General features: G+C 42.2%; 1 protein-coding gene across 1 annotated transcript in view; it reads left to right on the top strand.

Annotated features, from left to right (window-relative positions):
* Positions 1-22,977, top strand: part of avl9 (AVL9 homolog (S. cerevisiase)) — a 172,546-nt gene that overhangs the window by 71,795 nt on the left and 77,774 nt on the right. Inside the window, exons 6-8 of the mRNA XM_052022816.1 lie at positions 4,111-4,177; positions 9,975-10,015; positions 17,722-17,760. Coding sequence (XP_051878776.1) covers positions 4,111-4,177; positions 9,975-10,015; positions 17,722-17,760 — 147 coding nt within the window. The remainder of the gene's footprint in view (positions 1-4,110; positions 4,178-9,974; positions 10,016-17,721; positions 17,761-22,977) is intronic.

Here is a 22,977-nt window from a genome sequence, read left to right as displayed (position 1 = left end):
GTGGATGTTGCCTACGTGGACTTTAGTAAGGCATTTGACATCCTACATTGAAGGCTGATCTGGAAGGTTGGGTCACATGGGATTCAGGGGATTCAGAATTGGCTTGATGATAGGAAGCAGAGGGTGATGGTTGAAGGTCGATTTTCTGACTGGAGGCCTGTGACTAGTGGGGTGCTCCAGGGGTCAGAATCAGATTTATTCTCACTGACTTATGACGTGAAATTTGTTGTTTTGCGGCAGCAGTACAGTGCAAAGACGTAAAAAAAACACTATAAATTACAAAATAAATATTGTAAATAGAAAGGAACAATGAGGTAGTGTTCATGGACCATTCAGAAATCTGATGATGGAGAGGAAGAAGCTGTTACTGAATTATTGAGTGTGGATCTTCAGGCTCCTGTACCACCTCCCTGATGATGGTAATGAGAAGAGGGTCAGAGTTGGGACCTCTTTTATTCATAATGTATTTAAATGATTTGGATATGAATGTACATGGCATGATTAGCAAGTTTGCTGATGATACTTAATTGGGGGGTCTTATTGATAATGAAGCAGGTTTGCAAAGAGTTCTTGATCAGTTAAGGAGATGGGCTGAGGAATCACAAATGGATTTCAACTTGGATAAGTGTGAGGTGATGCATTTTGGACAGTCAAACCAGAGTAGGACTTGCAAAGTAAATGGCAGGCCACTGACAAGTGGTGTGGAACAGAGGGACCTGGGAGTACAAGTGCACACTTAGCTGAAAGTGGCTGCACAAGTAGACCAGGTGGAATTAGAATTGGTTTAATATTGTCACTTGTACCGAGGTACAGTGGAAAAACTTGTTTTGCATACTGTTGATGCAGATCAATTCATTACATAGTGGGTTAGGGTTAGGTGGTGAAGAAGGCGTTTAGCATGCTGGCCGCCTTCAGTCAGGGCATCGAGTTGCAGTGTAGGGACATTATGTTGCAGTGTAGGGACATTATGTTGCAGTTATATAAGTCATTGGTGAGGCTGCACTTGGAGTATTGTGTGCAGTTTTAGTCACCCTGTTATAAGGAAAACATTGTCAAGCTGGAGAGAATACAGAAGAGTTGTACAAGGATGCTGCCTGTACTGGAGGGCCTGAGTTCTAGGGAGAGGTTGGCTATGTTGGTTCTTTATTCCTTGGAGCATAGGAGAATGAGGGGTGACCTCATAGAAGTTTATAAAATCACAAGGGATTATGGATAGGGTGGATGGTCAAAATCTTTTCCCCAGGCTAGGGGAGTCCAAAACTAGGGGGCACAGATACAAGAGTGGAAAGATTTAAAAGACCTGAGAGGTAACCTCTGTACACAGAGGGTAGTGAGTACTTGGAATGAGCTGCCAGAGGAAGTGGTGGAGGCGAGTACAATTGCAGCATTTAAGAGGCATTTGGATAGGTACATGGATGGAGGGCCGAATGCGGGCAACTGGGACTAACATGGAGGATGCTATGCTCGGCATGGACCAGTTGGGCCAAAGGGCTTGTTTCTGTGCTGTGTCACTCTGTGACTCCACATCCTTCCTGTAATGCGGTGACAGAACTGCACACAATACTCCAAATGTGGTCTAAGCAGAGTTTTATATAGCTGCACAATGACTTCCTGACTCATGTACTCAGTGCCCTGACTGATGAAGGTAAGCATGCCATTCACCTTCTTTACCACTCTGTCTACTTGTGTTGCCACTTTCAGGGAGCTTTGGATTTGACCCCAAGACCCCTCTGTACATAAATGCTGTTAAGAATCCTGCTGCTTGTAGACTCTCCTCTAACATTTGACCTCCCAAGGTGCCATACCTCACACTTGCCCGGATTAAACTCCATCTGCTATTTACTTATCCAATTATGCCACCTTAGCATTTGGATGGAAAGAATACCTTCTGTCAGTCCAAGCTGTTCCTGTTTTTATTGTATAAAAATAATCTGATCAAAAGTTAAATAAAATGTAAGAAAATTTTTGGAAGTACCTTTCTGGATTTTTGTCATCATACTGTAATGCAGTATAAAATCTCCAGTATGCATTACAGTAATCTAAAAACATTCTATATTCATTAAGTGATTGACTTTTCATGAAATATTTATGGCCGTTCATAAATACATTGAAGACTTTTGAATGTTTTAATTGGCAATATGGTATTAATTTATTTGTAAAACATGATATAACATTTAAAATTTACATTGGGTGTAAAACGCCACCAATCTTTAACCAGAATGCATCAAGAGATTAGAACTAGAATTGTTTAATGTATTTTGTACTGCGTCAATGGTAGGAGAAAAATATCTTTCAACTGTTGTTCCTTTGATTTATTAATTTCTTCATGATGGCCTAGAATTCCCACATGTTTTATCTATGATATTTATTGTGGAATTCTTGTTATAATGTATTTTACAGGAAAGTATTGACAGTTCAGTTTCAATATGTGGCTGATTTATATGTTGTATACAGTTTGTGTACATTATGTTTATTTATATATAAAGGAGTCAAATCAAAAAGTTGCAGATGCTGGCAATCTGAAATAAAAACAAAATGCGAGAAATACTTGGCAGATCAAGCAGCATCTGTGAAGAAGAAACAGGATTAATGTTTCAGATTGAAGACAGATATTGCTTGACCTTTTGAGAGTTCACAGCATTTTCTATTTTTATTTCAGTCAACGTTCACCTTGGCATCCACATGATATCGAGGTTTCACTGTAGTATGATTTCCCTTGATGTTGTCGGCTGAAATACAGCAAAGGTTATAACTGTATTACATTTCTTTAGGGCATTGAGTAGATTTTTTAAGTGCAAGTATTCTTTGAAATACTATAAAATATACAATATTACACTGATATAACTGGAAATTTACTGAAGTTTAATAGATAGTTACGAGCAGTCGGGGAGTGTGGTTCGAATTAGGTAGGGGGAAGTTTTGGACAGGAAATATCAAAAGCTAGTTCCTTCACTGCTTAAAGTTTTAACATGCTTGGCTACTGGTCCGAAAGGTAAGACAGAGTGGGCTGCAAGAGCTGGTAAGGCAACTCTGATCCAGTGGTGTCATTCAGCATGGAAATGGGCCGTCAGCCCATCTGGTCCATGCTGACCAAGATTCCCATTTGCCCATATGCCCGCGTTTGGCCCATATCCCTCTAAACCTTTCCTGTCCATATACCTGTCCAAGTATCTTAAGTGTTGTTAATGTACCTGCCTCAACCACATCCTCTGGCAGCTCTTTCCATATGCTGACCACTCTCTGGGTGGAAAAAGTTGCCCCTCACATTCCTATTAAATCTCTCCCCAGTGACCTCAAACCTATGCCCTCTAGTTCTGGACTCAACAACCCTGCGAAAAAGACTGCGTGTTGACCCTATCTATGCCTCTCATAATTTTATACACCTCTATAAGATCATCCCTCATTCTCCAACACTCCAATGAATAATGTACCAGCCTGGTCAACCTCTCTCCATGACTTAGTCCCTCGAGTCCAGGCAACATCCTTGTAAATCTCCTCTGTAGTCTTTCCAGCTTAATGGTACCTTTCCTACAGAAGGGTGATCAAAACTGAACGCAATATTCCAAATACAGCCTCACCTTGTACAAAGGGTCTTTCCTGAGTCAAAAGTCTTTCTGTGGGTGAGTGGGGAGAAGAAAGGGAATTGTAGGATGCCAGGTGCAAGCACTGCTACTCATCCTGGCCCAAAGCTTGACATTGCCTGCCTTCATTTGTTGGGTTTCTTAAGGCCTTTAAGACCTGAATATCAGATCCTCCCAGTGTCACAGAAATGTATACATTTCCAATCTGCTGTACAGAAATGGGTTGAATGCTCTGCGCCTTGGCCTGCCTCCAGTAAACTTGGAATTGGGCAGATTTGATTCATTCTGAATTATGAAAAAAATAAATCTGACTCCACTTTATTAGGGGTTAAAATTCTGCACTTAAGATCTGTCTTGGTGACTGAAATGATGAATTTTCCTAAATTGCAATTGAGTAATGTAATGGGACATTTTGTACGTGTGCAATGCTTACACAAGGCAAGTGAAACATGGGTTTAATATTAGAGTGCATAAAGTTGGTTTTCAGCGTTTGAATGCTCTTAACATTTTTTTTTAATGATTAAACTAGGAACTTTACGAACACATGAACAGCTCTTTAGGAGGAAATGCTTTGGAAGGATCCCAGGCTTATTTGAGTAAGTAAACATTATTAACGCAGAAAGAAACAACTCTGTAACCATGATCCAACTCCACTTTCTTTTCGTTATCTCTGAAGCACACTCAAAAGGAGAGAAACAGGGTTGCTTCAAATAGTCACAGTAATGTTAACATTGCTGATTTTGTCTTGCATTTAGTAAATGGGATACTTAAACTGTTTGAAAACCAGGTTTGCAGTTGCAAAGGTCACCTTAACTGAATCATCCAATCAATGATTTTGAACTGACCATTCACGGGTCAGCTGTTAGTATAAGTGGTACTTCCTCACACAAGTAACACTATTCAAAGGAATACTTTGAATATTCTTTTGCCTCCCTCCCTGTCCTTTCTGAAACGTCTAAAACCCGGCACTTGAAGCAACCATTCCAGTCCCTAAGCCATCCAAGTCTCCGTAATGACCACCACATCGTAGCTCCAAGTATTGATCCAAACTCTAAGCTCATCCGCCTTGTTCACAATACTCCTTGCATTAAAATAGACACATCTCAAACCTGTCTGAGCACGTCCCTTCTCTATTACCTGCCTTTTGTACCTACTACTGGCTTTCTCTATTTGAGAGCCAAACACCTCTTCCCCAGTCTCTCCAGTTCGGATCCCACCCCTCCAACAATTCTAGTTTCAGCTCTTCCCAGTAGCCTTAGCAAACCTCCCTGCCAGGATATTGGTCCCCCTGGGATTCAAGTGCAACCTGTCCTCTTTGAACAGGTCATACCTGCCCCGAAAGAGGCCCCAATGATCCAGAAATCTGAATCCCTGCTCCTCACTCCAATCCCTCAACCACGCATTTAACCTCCTCCTCATTCTGTTCCTATACCCACTGTCACTTAGCACAGGCAGTAATCTGGAAATTACTACCTTTGAGGTCCTGCTTCTCAACTTCCTTCCTAATTCTCTATAGTCTCTTTTCAGGACCTCATTCCTTTTCCTACCTATGTCGTTGGTACCAATATGTACCACGACCTCTGGCTGTTCTCCCTCCCCCTTCAGGATATCTTGGACGTGGTCTGAAACATCCCGGACCCTGGCACCTGGGAGGCAAACTACCTTCCGAGTTTCTTTCCTGCGTCCACAGAATCACTTGTCTGCCCACCTAAGTATAGAGTCCCCTATCACTAGTGCCCTCCTCTCTTCTTCCCTACCCTTGTGAGCCACAGGGCCGGACTCTGTGCCAGAGACACTGCCACTGTTGCTTCCCCCAGGTAGGCTGTCTCCCCCAACGGTACTCAAGCAGGAGTACTTATTGTCAAGGGGTACAGCCACAGGGGTACTCTCTGGTACCTGACTCTTTGCCTTCCCCCTCCTGACTGTGACTTTGTAAATCTCCTTAAACCTCCCACCCCCCCCCCCCCCCCCCCCCCCCACCTTTACCTTAAAGCTATGCTTTCTGGTATTTGATATTTCCATCCTGGAAAAAGTCTATCTACTGTATCTATGCCTCTCATAATTTTATAAACTTCTATCAGGTCTCCCCTCAGCCTGATGCTCCTGAGAAAATAATCCAAGTTTGTCCAACCTCCTTGTAGCTGATACTCTCCAATCCAGGCAACACCTGGTGAACATCTTATACACCCAGTCCAAAACCTCCAAATCCTTCCTGCACATAGTACTTCAAATGTGTCCTAACCGAAGTTGCAATATGACTTCCCAACTTTTAGACACGATGCCCTGACTGATGAAGGCATGCCATATGCCTTCGTTACTACACTATTCACTTTTCTCCCTGGAGTGGAGGGGGTTGAGAGGGAACATGATTGAGGTTCATAAAATTATGAGAGGTACAGATAAGAATGTTGTCTATTGGAACTTCAGTGAAGCATTCAATGAGGTCCCTCGTAGTAGGCTGATCCAGTAGATTAAGGCACGTAGGATCCACAGAGTTAGTAGATTAGATTCAAAATTAGCTTGGCCAGAGAAGACAGGTTAGTGGTGTAGGTTGTCATTCTGACTGAAGGTTTGTGCCCGGTGGTGTTCCGCAGGGGTCAATGCTGGGACTCTGTTGTTTGTGACATATGTAAATAATTTGGATGAAAATGTAGGTGGGCTTATTAGTAAGCTTGCAAGCGATACAAACATTGATGATATTGTGGATAGTGAGGAAGGTTGCAAAAGGATACAGCAGGATATAGATCAGTTGGAAATATTAGTGGGGAAATGGCAAATGGAATCTGGACAAAGTGCTGTGCTTTGAGAGATCAAATGTAAGCAAAAAGGATACAGTAGTTGGTAGGACCCTTGAGAGCATTGATGTGCAAATCCATGGCTCACTGAAAGTGACAACACAAGTAGATATAGTGGAAAAGAAGGTGTATGCAATTCTTGCCTTTATCAGTAAGGGCATTGAGTATAAAAGTTGCAAGTCATTTTCCAGCTACTTAAAGTGTTTAGGCCACATTTGAGTATTGTGTGTAGTTCCAGTTGCCACAATACAGGAAGAGTGTGGAGGTTTTGGAGAGGGTGCAGAAGGTGAGAGAGTGTTACCTGAATTGGAAAGTATTAGCGATAAGGAGAGGTTGGACAAACTTGATTTTTTTTTCCCCTGGAGCATCAGAGGCTGAGGGGCAACCTGATTGAAGTATATGGAATCATGAGAGGCATAGACAGGGTAGATAGTTGGAATTTTTTCCCAGGGTGAAAATGTCAAATACTGCAGGGCATAGCTTTAAGGTGAGATGGGGAAAGTTTAAAGAAAATTTGCAAAGCAATTTTATTACACAGAGGGTGGAAGGTGCCTGGAATGCGCTGCTGGGTGAGTATGGGTACAAATTGCATCTCGCTTCATAAGGAAGATTTACTAGACCAGTTCCTGGGATGGCAGGTCTGTCACATGAGATGAAATTTAGTAGACTAATTCTCTGTTCTCTCGCCATGGAAGAATGAAAGGTGACCTCATTGCAACAAAGAAAATTCTTAGAGGGGCCGATAGAGTAGAAGCAGGGAGGATGTTTCCCCTGGCAGATGATGCTGAAATTAAAGATCAATCTCAAAATAGGGGGCATGTCACTTAGGAGCAGAGGTGAGGAATAATTTCTGCATTCAGAGGGTAATGAATCTTTGGAATTTGTTGGCTCAGAGAGCTTTGGATTGCATTCAAAATGGTGATTGATAGATTTATAGATATTGAACGAATCTGGGGTTTTGGACAGTGCATGAAAATGATTTTGAGGTTGAAGATCAGCTATCATAAAATACTCATCATGAAGACAAACCATTTGGCCCAACTTGTCCATGCTGGTCATGGGCATGCTTCTCTCCCATTGCCCAGCATTTTCTCCATAAACGATTCAAGTGGCCACCTGGAGATGACTTAAATGCTGTCAGCAGCTCTGCTTCAACCACTCTCTCGGGCAGTGCATTCCAGGTACTCAACATTCTCTGGGTGAAGAAGATCCCCCTCGTATCCCCTCCAAATCTGTTCTCCCTTATCCTAAACCCATGTTCTCTAGTTTTATCCACTTCTGACAGGAGGAAACTTTCCTGTTCCTGGGAACAGCCTGTCCCTGTGCTGTGCTGTTCTTTGTTCAATGCATTTACATCCTTTCTGAAATAAGGAAACCAATACTGTACACAGTACTCCATATTTAGTCTCACCAGTGTCCCATGTGATTGATATGACTTCCCAATTTTTATATTCAATTTCCCTCGCCTTCATAATTGCTTGCTGTACCTGTATACTTTTGTAAATCATATTCCAGGAGACACAGATAGATTTTTGCATAGTAGGAGAATTAAGGGTTATGGGGAAAAAGGCAGGTAGGTGAATCTGGGTCCACGGCCAGATCAGCCATGATCTTACTGAATGGTGGAGCAGGCTTGATGGGCCAGATAGCCTTACTCCTGCTCCTATCCTTATGACCCAGATCCCTCTGCAGCTTATGCCTCTGCATGAGAATCAAAAGAGCAATGCAGCGTGAAAACAGGCCCTTCAGCCCATCTAGTCCATGCCGGCCCTGGTTTGCTGCCTAGTTTCATCTACCTGCGCCCGGACCATAGCCACTTATTCATGCACCAATCCAAACTTCTCTTAAATGTTACAATTGAACCTGCATCCACCACTTCCGCTGGTAGCTCTTTCCACACTTGTACCACCCTCTGAGTGAAGTAGTTCCTCTTCAGATTTCCCTTAAGTATTTCACCTTTCACCCTAAACCTATGACCTCTACTTCTTGTCTCACCCAACCTGAAGGGAAAAAGCCTGCATGCGTTCACCCTATCTATACCCGTCATAATTTTGTATACCTCAATAAGATCTCCCCTCGTTCTCCTGTGTTCCAGGGAATAAAGTCCTAACCTACTCAACCTTTCCCTGTAACTCAAATCCCAACAACATTCGTGTAAACTTTCTCTGCGCTCTTTCAAGCTTATTGATATCTGCCCTGTAGGTAGGTGACCAGAACTGTACACAATACTCTAAATCTGGCCTCACCAATGAACAACTTCAACATAACATCCCAACTCCTGGACTCAATGCCTGAATTTATGAAAGCCAAAGTGCCAAAAGCTCTCTTTACGACTCTATCTACCTGTGATGCCACTTTCAAGGAATTATGGATCTGTATTCCCAGGTCCCTTTGTTTTACTGCACACCTCAGTGCCCTACCATTCACTGTGTAAGCCTTACCCTGGTTTGTCCTCCCAAAGTGCAACACCTCACACTTGTCAGCCATTTTTCAGCCCATTTTCCCAGCTGGTCAAGATCACACTGCAAGCTTTGTTAGCCTTCCTCGTTTTCACTACACCCCCCAATCATGGTGTCATCTGCAAATTTGCTAATCCAGTTTACCACATTATCATCTAAATCATTAATATAGATGATAAACAACTGCAGGCTCAGCACCGATCTCTGTGGCACACCATTAGTCACAGGCCTCCAATCAGAGAGAAAACCATCTACTACCACTCTCTGGCTTCTCCCGCTAAGCCAACGTTGAATCCAGTTGACTACTTCATCCTGAAAGCCAAGTGACTTAACCTTCTGGATCAGCCTCCCATGTGGGACTTTGTCAAAGGCCTTGCTAAAGTCCATGTAGACAATGTCCACTGCCTTCCCTTGATCAACCTTCCTGGTAACCTCCTTGAAAAACTCTATGAGATTGGTTAGACATGACCTGCCACACACACAGCCATGTTGACTGTCCCTAATATGGCCCTGTCTATCAAAATACTTATATATCCTGTCCCTGAGAATATCTTCCAATAATTTACCCACTATTTACTGTATGTACTGTGCTAGTTTTTAAATTTTTTTCCCACCAAAATGGACAATAATTTGGTCAAACATGATTTCCCTCTTCTAAAATCATGTTGAGTTTGCCTGATTGCCTTGAATTTCCTAAATGTTTTGCTGTAATGTCTTCAGTAACATTTTAACATTTTCTCAGTGACAGATGTTAAGCTAATTGGCCAGTAGTGCTGGAGGGAAGTGAGGCATTTTGTTTTGGTAGGAAGTTTTATTTTTGGGATGTACTGCTTGAAAGGACAGTGAAAACAGATTCAATAAAACTTTCAAAATGGAATTGGATGAATTGGTGAAAGGGGAACGAAATGGTTGGACAATGGGAAGAACCAGAGAGTGGGACTAATTTCATAGTTATTAGAAAGAGCAGGCACATGCATAATTAAACAAATGACTGTTTCTTAGATGGATCATTCCATGATTTCACAAACATGTCTAATGGAAAGAATAGATGATCTAAACTGTCGATTGTAATTGTATTGTTCTTTAGTTAGGATTAATTGTGGATATTCCAATTTAATATAAATTGGTTCTCTTTTTAGGTCTATCTCCTCGTGATCTAGTTCTCCATTTCAGACATAAGGTACAGTAACCAATAATAAAAAACTTGTTCGCTGATTTGGTTTTGGATAGTTGTTGAGGCTATACTATCCTTGATATAAGAGAATGAGAGTTTGATATTAGGCAGTTAATTTTGTTAGTGCCTCAGTTTCTTCTGTACACAATCAGCAGTTCACCCAAGCTTATCTTCGCATCCTCATCTTTAGATCAGCAACTTCTATCTTTGGGGTATAACGAGTGCAGTGGATAGAGGGGAACGGGTGGATGTTGTATACTTGGATTTCCAGGAAGCATTCGATAAGGTGCCGTATAAAAGACATCCATAAGATAAGGATGCATGGAGTTGGGGGTTATGTATCAGCATGCATAGAGGATTGGTTAACCAACAGAAGGCAGAGAGTTGGTATAAATGGGTGTTTCTCTGGTTGGCAATCAGTGGAGAGCAGAGTGCCATGGGTCGGTGCTGGGCCTGCAACTGTTCACAATATACATTGACGATTTGGAAGAGGGGACAGAGTGTAGAGCATCTAAGTTTCCTGATGACACTAAATTGAGTGGAAAAGAAAATTGTGCAGAGAATGCAGAGAGTCTGCAGAGAGATATAGATAGATTAAATGAGTGGGCAAGGGTCTGGCAGATGGAGTACAAAATTGGTAAATGCAAGGTCATCCACTTTGGAAGGAAAAATAGAAGATCAGATTATTTTAAATGGTGAAAGATTGCAGCATGCTGTTGTGCAGAGGGACTTGGGAGTGCTTGTGCATGAATTGCAAAAGGTTGGTTTGCAGCTGCAACAGGTTATCAAGAAGACAAATGGAATATTGGCCTTCATTGCTCGAGGGATTGAATTTAAGAGCAGGGAGGTTATGCTGCAATTGTACAGGGTACTGGTGAGGCCGCACCTGGAGTGCTGCATGCAGTTCTGGTCTCCTTACTTGAGGAAAGATTTACTCACTTTGGAGGCGGTGCAGAGGAGGTTCACCAGGTTGATTCTGGAGATGAGAGCATTAGCCTATGAGGAGAGACTGAGTTGCCTGGCACTATACTCGCTGGAATTCAGAAGAATGAGAGGGGATATTACAGAAACACATAAAATTATGCAAGGGACAGATAAGCTAGAGACAGGAAAGTTGTTTTCACTGGTAGGTGAGACCAGAACTAGGGGACATAGCCTCAAGATTTGGGGGAATAGATTTTGAATGGAGATGAGGAGAAACTGCTTTTCCCAGAGAGTAGTGAATCTGTGGAATTCTCTGCCCAGGGAAGCAGCGGAGGCTACCTCATTAAATATATATAAGACACAGTTAGATAGATTTTTGCATAGTCGGGGAATTAAGAGTTATGGGGAAAAGGCAGGTAGGTGGAGTTGAGTCCACGGCCAGATCAGCCATGATCTTATTGAATGGCGGAGCAGGCTCGACGGACCAGATGGCCTTCTCTTGCTCCTATTTCTTAAGTTCTTATGTTCAGAATACTCATACTAGTACTTGAATGAATTAATGGATTTTTCCCCCTATCAGTGTACATTTTCCCCAACTCCATGTCCCAGCATTACCCTCCGCTTCTCTGTTCTGAGTTTCCCCAACGTCTGCTTTACTATTAGACCAGGTTTTACAATCAAACACTTGGTTCCAGAATTTCTTCCCTAACTAGTTCTGTTTGCTAACTTCTGATGTTCTAGGAAACCTCCTCAAAATCTATCATTTTTGCCCCACTTTTGACACCTCTAATTTATTCTTTCACTCTGTTTGGGTTCCTCAATCCTATTTATAAAATGCCGTGGACTTTTGTGATAATAAAGATGCCATAATGGAATGGTGTTACCAATGGTGATGAGACTTAATTTATTCTTGATTCCATAGAAAGCTGTGCGCTTGTTGCTTGGCTTTTTAAAGCTGAAGCATATTTCAGTATTCATTCATTCGTAATTGTTCAGAGCTAGTCTGGAGAACTGCATCTGAGGAAAATTTGTAGCATGGTATTTTTCTCCAAAACTTTTTGTTGTAAGGATGAAATAATCAATTCATAAAATATCTGTTTATATATTTGAACTATTTATTGTTTCAAAAGCAAAGCTATCTTAATACTTTTCCTGTTGTCCAGCTGAGCCAACTGTTCCCGAGATAACCAGAGAATCTCCAATAATTGGTTTGCTTTCCTTTCTTCCCTTGGGGTAATTCAACCCATCTTGTTTGTGCATTTCAGAATAGAACTATTCGACCTACCCACCTTGGTCTGTAGCCTTGTAGGTTTATATAGCACTTCAAGTGAGCATCCAAATATTTTTTAAATGCAATGAATATTTCTGCCTCTAATGCACATCTCTGTAATGAGTTCCAGACCTGATCACTCACTTGGTGAAAATATTTGTCTCTCTGTCCCCTACAAATGAGATTAATTTAGATGAGTACTTGATGGTTGGTATAGTCATGGTTGTCTGAAGGGCTCATTTCCGTGCTGTTTGACTCGATGACTCTAAATCCTTTTACCAATTGCTTATTATAATTACTTTGTTAATAAACTTTACTGTATTGAGCCTTCCAGTCACAAAAACACTGACCTAAACTACTTTCATTCAGCCAGTTTAGGATCCAATTTGCCACTTGCTCTTGGTCCCCATGGACTTTTACTTTTTTTGGACTAGACTGCTATGTTGGATCTTGTTAAAAGCCTTCCTAATATTATGTAAACCACAAGGACTATCCACATGGACCTTCATTATCACTTCTCAAAGAGTTCAATCAAGTTAGTCAAAAGTATCCTTCCCTTAAAAAATCTGAATGATTTTGATTAATCTGTGATACTCTGACTGGCAATTAGTATTATCCTTCAGAATGTTTTCCAGAAATTTTCCCATTATTAATACTTGACTGTAATTACTTGGTATATCCCTTTCACCCTTCTTACACAACAAGAATCATGTCAGTGGTCTTCCACCCCTCCAAAGCTATGCTTGTAGCTTGGAATGAATGAGAAAATGATAGCAAACATCATGTTCAACCAGTGATTGAACTAATACCTGTTCTATTTCCTGCCATATTTTTCTTAAATCTGAGAAGTATTTCATCTAGGCTTGCTATTTATTCACTTTTACATTTGCTAAGTTGCAGAATATGTATACCTCACAATGTTTATCCCACCCTATAATTCACACCCGTCTTTTCAACTACATTGTTTGTATCATCTCTTCTTTTGCAAAGGCTTGTGCAAAATATCTTTAAGAAATGTGCCTATGTCCTCAGCCTTAATATGGTGAGCATTTTTGATCTCAAATTGGCTCTTTTTTTTAACTATTTTCTTCTGCTATGTATTTATAAACAGTTTGTGTTTTTTCTTGATTTTACTTGGCAATAGCGCTTCATTTTTGCTTTTCTACTCCATAATTGTCCCCTGCTGCACTTTCCAAACTCCTTCAGGTTTCAACCTCCTAATTTGTTACCTAAATCTCATGTGTACTTCTATTACCTCCAGGTCTAAATATTCTCATGTTGTCCTTGCTAGTTGATCATGCAGGTCATTTACCATAGAACCATACAGCACAATACAGGCCCTTCGGCCCACCATGTTGTGCCGCGCTTCAAACCACACCTATGACTATCTAACCCCTTCCTCCCACATATCCCTCTAACTTAAATTCCTTCATATGCTTATCTAACAATCTCTTGAACTTGTCCAATGTATCAGCCTCCACCACCACCCCAGGCAGCGCATTCCATGCACCAACCACTCTCTGGGTGAAAAACCTCCCTCTGACATCACCCTTGAACTTCCCACCCATTACCTTAAAGCCATGTCCTCTTGTTTTGAGCATTGGCGTCCTGGGAAAGAGGCGCTGGCTGTCCAGTCCATCTATTCCTCTCAATATCTTGTATACCTCTATCATGTCTCCCCTCATCCTCTTTCTCTCCAATGAGAACAGCCCTAGCTCCTTTAATCTCTCCCCATAATCCATACTCTCTAATCCAGGCAGCGTCCTGGTAAATCTCCTCTGCACCCTTTCCAATGCCTCCACATCCTTCCTATAATGATGCGACCAGAACTGGACACAGTACTCCAAGTGTGGCCTAACCAGAGTTTTGTAAAGCTGCATCATCACTTCGCCGCTCTTAAACTCGATCTGCCGACTTATGAAAGCTAACATCCCATAAGCTTTCTTAACTACCCTATCCACCTGTGAGGCAACTTTCAGTGATCTGTGGATATGAACCCCCCAGATCCCTCTGCTCCTCTACACTGTCCAGAATCCTGCCATTTACTTTGTACTCCGCCTTGGAGTTTGTCCTTCCAAAGTGTACCACCTCACACTTCCCTGGATTGAACTCCATCTGCCACTTGTCAGCCCAGCTCTGCATCCTATCAATATCCCTCTGCAAGCTTCGACAGCCCTCCACACTATCCACAACACCATCGATCTTTGTGTCATCTGCAAACTTGCTAACCCACCCTTCCGCCCCCTCATCTAAGTCGTTAATAAATATCACAAAAAGCAGAGGTCCCAGAACCGATCCCTGTGGGACACCACTAGTCATAGTCCTCCAATCTGAATGCACTCCCTCCACCACAACCCTCTGCTTTCTACAGGCTAGCCAATTTTGAATCCACACGGTCAAGCTTCCCCGGATCCCTTGGCCTCTGACCTTCTGAAGAAGCCTACCATGCGGAACCTTGTCAAACGCCTTACTAAAATCCATGTAGACCACATCCACTGCACTACCCTCATCAATCTTCCTGGTCACCACCTCAAAGAACCCTATCAGGCTTGTGAGGCAAGATCTTCCCTTCATAAACCATGCTGTCTGTCCCTAATCAGTCCATGTTTCTCCAAGTGCTTATAGATTTTTAATTGTTACTTAATTGATATTTAATTGTTCCTTCCTTGAACTTAAGCATGTCCAAAGGTTTTCACCCCTCCTGTTTCCATGTGTCTTTGCACGGTAGTGTAGTGGTTAGCGTAAAACTATTACAGTGCCAACGACCCAGGTTCAATTCCGGCCATTGACTGTAAGGAGTTTGTACGTTCTCCCTATGACTGCGTGGTTTTCCTCCAGGTGTTCTGGTTTCCTCCCACATTCCAAAGACATACAGCTTAGGAAGTTGTGGGCCTGCTCTGTTGGCGCCGGAAGCATGGCAACACTTGCGGGCTGCCCCCAGAGCACTCTATGCAAAAGGCACATTTCATTTTGTGTTTTGATGTACATGTGACTAATAAAGATATCTCAGTGGTTTTCCAATTAGAGTTTATAAACATAAATACCGAAATCTCATGTACTTCAGTTGTAATCACAAGAAAGGAAGAAAATTGGAGCAGGAGTAGGGCACCATGCTCTTCAAGCTTGCTGTGCCATTCAATGTGATCCTGGCTGGACTCTGCTGGCCTCATTTCCTCGATCCCTTCTGCTTGCCCTTTTGTCCTATCTGTGACATTGCTTGTTTAGTTTTTGCTTTATCATGCCTTTCTTTTTGTTGAAGCTGCTCTCAAAATTTCACCTCACCCAAAACAATTCCCCTTTACAATGCTCCTAAAACCTATCCTTTTTGTCTTAACTCCTTTAATTTGATGACCTTTTTCAAATTGTACATTATTCTGACTGGAGGTCATGTCCAGTGGTGTTCCGCAAGGATTAGTGTTCGTGATATGTATGTAAATGACTTGGATGAAAATGTAGATGGGCTGAATAGTAAGTTTACAGACAACACAAAAATTGGTGAAGTTTGCCAAAGGATACAGTGGGATATAGATCAATTGCAGGTATGGGTAGAGAAAGTTTAATCCAGGCAACTGTGAGGTGTTGCACTTTGGGAGGTCAAATGTAAGGGGATAGTATGCAGTAAATGGCCTTCAGAATATTGATGTACAGAGAGATCTTGGGATCCAAGTCCATAGCACCCTGAAATTGGCAACACCAGTAGATAGGATGGTAAAGAAGGTGTAAGCTTGCTTTCGTTGGTTAAGGCATTGAGTATAGGAGTCAGGAAGTCATGGTGCAGCTGTATAAAACACTGGTTAAACCGCACTTGGAGTATTGTGCGCAGTTCTGGTCACCCCATTACAGGAAGGTTTTGGAGAGAGTGCAGAAGAGGTTCACCAGCACGCTGCCTGGATTACAGAGTATTAACCATAACGAGAGATCAGAAAACTTGGATTATTTTCTCTGTAGCGTTGGAGGCTGATGGAAGACTTGATCAAGGTTCATAAAATGATGAGAGGCATTGATAGGGTAGATAGTCTTTTTCCCAGGATTGAAATGGCAGTTTTAGCAGACATACCTTTAAGATGAGAGGGGGAAAATTTAAAGGAGATGTGTGGAATGTACTGCCAGGGGTGGTGGTGGAAGCAGACATGATACTGGTATTTAAGAGGCATTTAGACAGGTGCATGAGCACGCAGGGAATGGAGCAATATGGATCTTGTGCAGACAGGTAGGTTCAGTTTAATTTGCATCATGGTCAGCACAGACATTGTGGGAATAAGGGTATTGGTTTATTATTGTCAATTGTACCGAGGTACAGTGAAAAACTTGTCTTCCATCCCGTTCATACAGATCAATTCATTACACAGTGCATTGAGGTAGTACAGGGGAAAAACAATAACAGAATACAGAATAAAGTGTCACAGCTACAGGGAAGTGCAGTGCAGGTAGACAATAAGGTGCAAGGTCATAACAATGTAGATTGTGAAGTCAAGAGTCCATCTCATCGTATCAGGGAACCGTTCAATAGTCTTATCACCTTCAACCTGGTGGTATGTGCCCTCAGACTCCTGTATCTTTTGCCTGATGGGAGAGGGGAGAAGAGAGAATGACCCGGGAGTCTTTGATTATGCTGGCTGCTTCACCAAGGCAACAAGAGCTATGGACAGAGTCCATGGAGGGGAGGCTGGTTTCCGTGATGTGCTCGGCTGTGTCCACATCTCTCTGCAGTTTCTTGCAGTCCTGGGCAGAGCAGTTGCCATATCAAGCAGTGATGCATCCAGATAGGATGCTTTCTATGGTGCATTATTAAAAGTTGGTGAGTGTCAAAGGGGACATGCTAAATTTCTTTAGCCTCCTGAGGAAGTAGAGGTGCTGGTGAGCTTTCTTGGCCGTGGTGTCTATGTGGTTGGAGCAGGTCAGACTATTGGTGATATTCAGTCCTGGGAACTTAAAGCTCTCAACCCTCTTGACCTCAGCACTGTTGATATTGACAGGTGCATGTACACTGCCCCCTTTCCTAAAGTCAATGACCAGCTCTTTTGTTTTTCTGCCATTGAGGGAAGGGTTGTTGTCATGACACCATGTCACTAAGCTCTCTATCTCCTTCCTGTACTCCGACTCATCGTTATTTGAGATACCGGCCTACTATGGTGGTATCATCTGCAAACTTGTAAATGGAGTTAGTGCAGAATCTGGCCACGCAGTCATGAGTATATAGGGAGTAGAGTAGAGGGTGAGTATATAGGGAGTAGAGTAGAGGGCTGAGAACGCAGCCTTGTGGGGCACCAGTGTTGAGTATAATCATGCTGGTGGTGTTGCTACCTATCATCACTGATTTCAGTCTGTTGGTGGGCCTGTTCCTGTGCTGTACTGTTCTGTGTACACTTCCAGAAAAGGTGATGGAATGTTTTCCTATGTTAAAAGTACTATATTAATGCAATTTTTGTACTCAATTGTCTGTTGAAAATTCACTATCTAATTGTTATTCCCTGTAGATTGCTTAAAGAACGCTCATTTGAGGCTTTTTTTTTTGCAGATAATAATTCTCTTCAAATTGATTCTTTTAGAGAAAAAAGTAAGTAATCTTGGTAAGCTTAAGTTATTGATTCCCATCAATTTTTCTCTTGCATTCAGAATACTTGTGCGTGTAGGAGTGTTCATATGTTTGATAATCAAAAAAAACTGCAGGTACTGGAAATCTAAAATAAAAACAGGAAATGCGGTAAACATGCAGCAGGTTTGCTGCATATGCAGATAGAGAAACAGGACAGAGATGGAGCTAACATTTCAGGTTGAAGACCATTCATCAGAACTTGTGAATGTGACAGAGCAGATCAGATTTAAGTTTCAGGGAGGGTTGGGCCTGGATGGACAGGATAAAGAGAATATCTGTGACAGGATGAGACCAGAATGCTGAGCTGACTCCACTCAATGTGGACATCTATTTGATGGATTAGTAGGGACAGTTACAGAGGGAAAACAAACAGAGGTAAATAAAAGCTACGAAATACAGTTCGGAGCTATTGCTGACATCAGAAACCAAATAGAAATACCAAGCAGATCGGTTAGTGTCTGAGAAAAAAAAAACAGATTTTACATTATAGATAAGCTTACAGAAGAACTGACTAGTTTTGATACAAACAGAAGAAGCTGGTTGCTTGTAATTCTACCCTTTGGGACTCGATATGAAATTCAACAATATACCCAAATAGAAGCTGAGATGCTGTTCCTCAAACTTATGCTGGGCCTCACTGGAATAATATAGGACACCACAGACAGACAGGTCCGACTGGGAGTGAGATGGAGAATTAAAGTGACTGCATTTGGAAGTTCAGTGTTGCAACTGTGACTGAATGAAAGTGTTCTGCAAAGCCATCGCCAAGCTGTATTTGTTTTTTTCACTATAGAGAAGACCACGTCATGATCACTGAATGCAATGCACAGCACTAGAAGAAGTGCAAGTGAATTGTTGCTTCTCCTGGAAGGTCTACTTGGGTCCCTGGAAGGTGGGAATGGGTAAAAGGAATAGCGCTGCATCTCCTATGGTTGCATGGAAAAGTGCTGATTGGAGGGGGAGTGGTTGGTGCTGATAGAGCGGCACAGGTAATCGCAAAGGGAACAATCTCCTGCAAATGCTGAAAGGGGAGTGGAAGATGTATCTGGTGGTGGAATTTTTTGTAGTTGGCAAAAATTGCAAAGGATGATCTGCTATATGAGGTCACTGGTGGGGAATCCTATCCTTTGGGAGGAGAAGAGGGAAAATGCATGTGATGAAGTTGAGGGCTCTGTCAAAATTACGTGGAGATGAAGACACTGTTAAGAAAGAGTAAGACATCTCAGAGAAACTTGTGTGGAAGGCCATGCCATCAGAGCAGACATAACAAAGATAGAGGAAGAGAAATTAATGAAGATGGCAAAGTGAGAGAAAGATTGCTGTGGGAGTCTGTGGGATAGTAATAGATGTTGGTTGCTAACCTATCCCCTGAGATGCAGACAGAGAGGGCCAGAAAGAAAAGGAAAGAGTCAGAGATGGACAATGTACAAGTTAGAGCAGGAAGAAAATTGGGGTAATAAACCTCATTAAAATTTTGAGTCTTCCATGAGTGCAAGTAGCAGCACTAATAGAGTTTCCATGCATCAGAGGAAGAGTTGAGGCAGGGCTCCAAGTACATAAAACATAGAACAGTATAGCACAGGAACAGGCCCTTTGGCCCACAATGTCTGTGCTGACCATGGTGGTAGTCCAAACTACTCCTATCTGTCTGCAGATGACTGATTTCACTTGATTCTCTGCTTCTTAAATGTTGATATTGTACCTGCTTCCACCACCTCCCCTGGCAGCGCGATTCAGGCACTTACCACTCCGTGTTTTTTAAAAAAGAAAACACTTTCCTCAAATCTCCTTTAAACTTTCCCCTTCTCACCTTAAAGCTATGCTCTCTGGTATTTGACATTCCCACCCTTGGAAAAAGACTGTAAGGTCGCCCCCTCACCGTCTGACACTCCAGAGATAACAATTCAAGTTTGTCCAACCTTTCCTTTATAGCTAAACCCCTCTAATCCAGGCAACATCCTGGTGAATCTCCAAAGCCTCCACATCCTTCCTGTAATGTGGCAACCAGAACTGCATCAGTATTCTAAATGTGGCCTAACTAAAGTTTTATACTGCTGAAACATGATTTCCTGGCTTTTATGACCGATGAAGGCAACCATGATGTACGCCGTCTTTACCACTCTATCTACTTGTGTTGCTGCTTTCAGGGAGTTATGGATTTGAACCCCAAGATCCATCTGTACATCTGTGCTCCTAAGGATTCTGCCATTTATTGTATACTTTTCTCTTCCATTTGACATCCCAAAGTGCAGCATTTTACACTTGTTCGGATTAAACTCCATCTGCCATTTCTCTGCCCACATTTCTGATCTGGTCTATATCTTGCTAAATCCTTTGACAATCTTCCTCACTATTCACAACTTTGCCAATTTTTGCATTGTCTGCAAACTTACTAATCAATCCACCTGCGCTTTTGTCCAAATCATATATATCACAAACAAGAGGTCCCAGCGCTGATCCCTGCAGAATACCACTGGCCACAGAGCTCCAGTCAGAATAACGCCTCTCCACCACTACTCTTTGACTTCCATGGACAAGCCAATTTTGGACCAAAGCTACCAAGTCTCCATGGATCTCATGTGCCCTAATTTTCTGGATCAGAAAATGACAGACCTTGTCGAAAGCTGTACTAAAGTCCATGTTTACAACATCCACCATCCTACCCTCATCAATCATTTCATCTGCTTCTGAAAAAACTTAAATTTACAGTTTGTAAGATATGACCTTCCCTGCACAAAGCCATGATGACGATCCTTAATAACCCTCTGCTTTTCCAGATGCGGGTAGATCCTATCACTTAGAATCAACTCCAATATTTTTCCTACCACTTATGTAAGGCTCACTAGCCTTTAATTTCCTGGTTTGTCTCTTGCCCAGAGGAACAACATTGGCTATTCTCCAGTCGTTTGGGACCTTGCCTGTGACAAAAGAGGATACAAAGGCCCCTGCAATCTCCTCTCTTACCTCTTTGAATAACTAGGGACAGATCCCATCAGGCTCTGGGGACATGCACCTTAATGTTCTTCAAGAGACCCAACACCAGCACCTTCTTGATATCTGAATGCCTAATACTGTTCAGGAGACCTGACACTACCTCCTCCTTGACTTCTAAATGCCTTAACATGTTTTCGCCCTCAGTTCCATTTTCTGCATCCTGCATGTCCTTTTCCGGGGTAAATACTGAAGAGAAATACTCATTCAGAACCTCACCCACATCCTTTGCCTCCAAACATTGAATGCATTGAAAATAAAAATTGATAAAGAGAATCAAGGGACATGGGAATAGTGCAAGTAAAAGGAATTGAGGTGGAAATTTAACCATGATGTTGATGAATGATGGAGCAGGTGATATTCCCATGCACTTGCTGACCTCATCCTTGTTTGTGGAGGTTGTGGGTTCAGTATTTGCTGCTGGAGTAGCCTGGGCAAGTAACTACATTCCATTTTGTCGATGGGGCACACTGCAGCCGCGGTGCGTTGGTAATTGATGGATTGAGTGTTTTGTGTGGTTAATTTTTCTTTATTCATTCATAGTATGTGGACATCACTAACAATGCCAGCACTTATTGTCCATATCTAACCTCCCTTGAACAGAGAAGGCAATTAAGTCTCATTGACATTGATTGGTCTGGTGTCATGCAAAGGCCAGACCAGGTAGAGATGACAGATTCCCTTCTCAGAAAGGCGCACGTAAACCAGAGTCTTAATTTCAATGCAGCATTTTCATATTTACTGTTACTAAGACTGTTGAGATCCATAATTATTTAATTACTTGAATTTAAATTCTCCAGGCTATCAGAGTGTATTCCTTCATGCTTCTGACTTGTGCCTTGTAGATGGTGGACAGGCTTTGGGGTTTCAGGAGGTGAGTAATTTGCCAAAGGATATCCGGCTTCTGACCTGCTCTTGTTGCCATCATATTTGTCTTGCACATTTCTAAACTCATCACCCCAGGATATTGATCATTGGGAACTTGGCAATGAAGTTGCTGTTGAATATTAAGGATAGGTGGTTAGAATTCTTTCTTATTGGAGATGGTCATTGTCTTGTACTTATTTTGCACCAGTCTTACTCCTCAGGTCATGCCGGAACATTGTCTAGGTTTGGCTGAATGCAGATATGGACCATTTCATTTACTAAGCAATTGCAAATGGAATTTAATATTGTAAAATCAGTCAATATTCCTACTTCTGACCGAATGTTACAGTGATGTCCTGAAACGGATATGGTTGATGTCCAATAACACAGCCATCTTTCCTTGTGAGATATGACTCCAACTATTGAAATGCCTTCTCTTTAATACTCAATGATGCCTCAGTTTCAAGGCAAGTCATTTTCCCTTTGCTTCTGCAATTCAGCTCTGCATTCCATGCTTGGACCAAGCCTATGATGCTGTCTGGAGCTGGTGCCCCAAGCAAAACTAAAAGTGGGGCATTGATGATCAAATTACCAGAGAACAACTGGCACTTGATAGCTTTTCTGACAACATCTTCCATGATTTGCTGGTGATTGTGTGCAAGTAGGTTGGATGGTAAAAGCCAGATTGTCTTTTTTGCTTTTTGTGAGCAGCACATGGTAAGTTTCCACACTGTGGAGTTATTGCCAGTGTTGTAACTTTACCAGATCAGCTTGACTAGTTCACGGTGCCAGACTTCGGTTCTGTAGCTGGGATGTTGTCTGATCACATACCCTTCGCTGTATCTTGTGCTCTTAGCCATTTCTTGCTTTCATGTGCAGTGAATGGGATTGGTTGAAGGCTGGCTTCTTTGAAGGGGAGGATAGCAAGAGAAAGCTGAGATAGATCCTGCGCTGGGTACTTGTGGTAGATATGGTTGTGAATGCTTTGGCCTTGCCTTTAGCATTTGGCATATTGGAACCTCCACTACTGAAGGTGGGGATCGGGAATCACTTCCTCTTATTGGCTGTTTAATTGTCCATCACCATTCATGGCTTCACGTGACTGGAATATGGAGCTTTGAGTGTTGTGGAATCAGTTATCCCAGATGGGCACTTCATTTTTACGTACACCTTGTGCTGCTTCAGACATGCCCTTCTCTACTTCATATTGTGCCTGGTTTGATCCTCTGCATTGATGGTACTGGTAGAATGAAGGATATGCCAGGCCATGAAGTTACATTGCGTAGTGTACATTGCTGCTGCTGCTGATAGCACTTCACG

This window comes from Pristis pectinata, chromosome 9, assembly GCF_009764475.1.
Source record: "Pristis pectinata isolate sPriPec2 chromosome 9, sPriPec2.1.pri, whole genome shotgun sequence".
Lineage (NCBI taxonomy): Eukaryota > Metazoa > Chordata > Chondrichthyes > Rhinopristiformes > Pristidae > Pristis > Pristis pectinata.
Note: the sequence above shows the minus strand (reverse complement) of the source record. Positions and strands in the feature narration are given on the sequence as shown.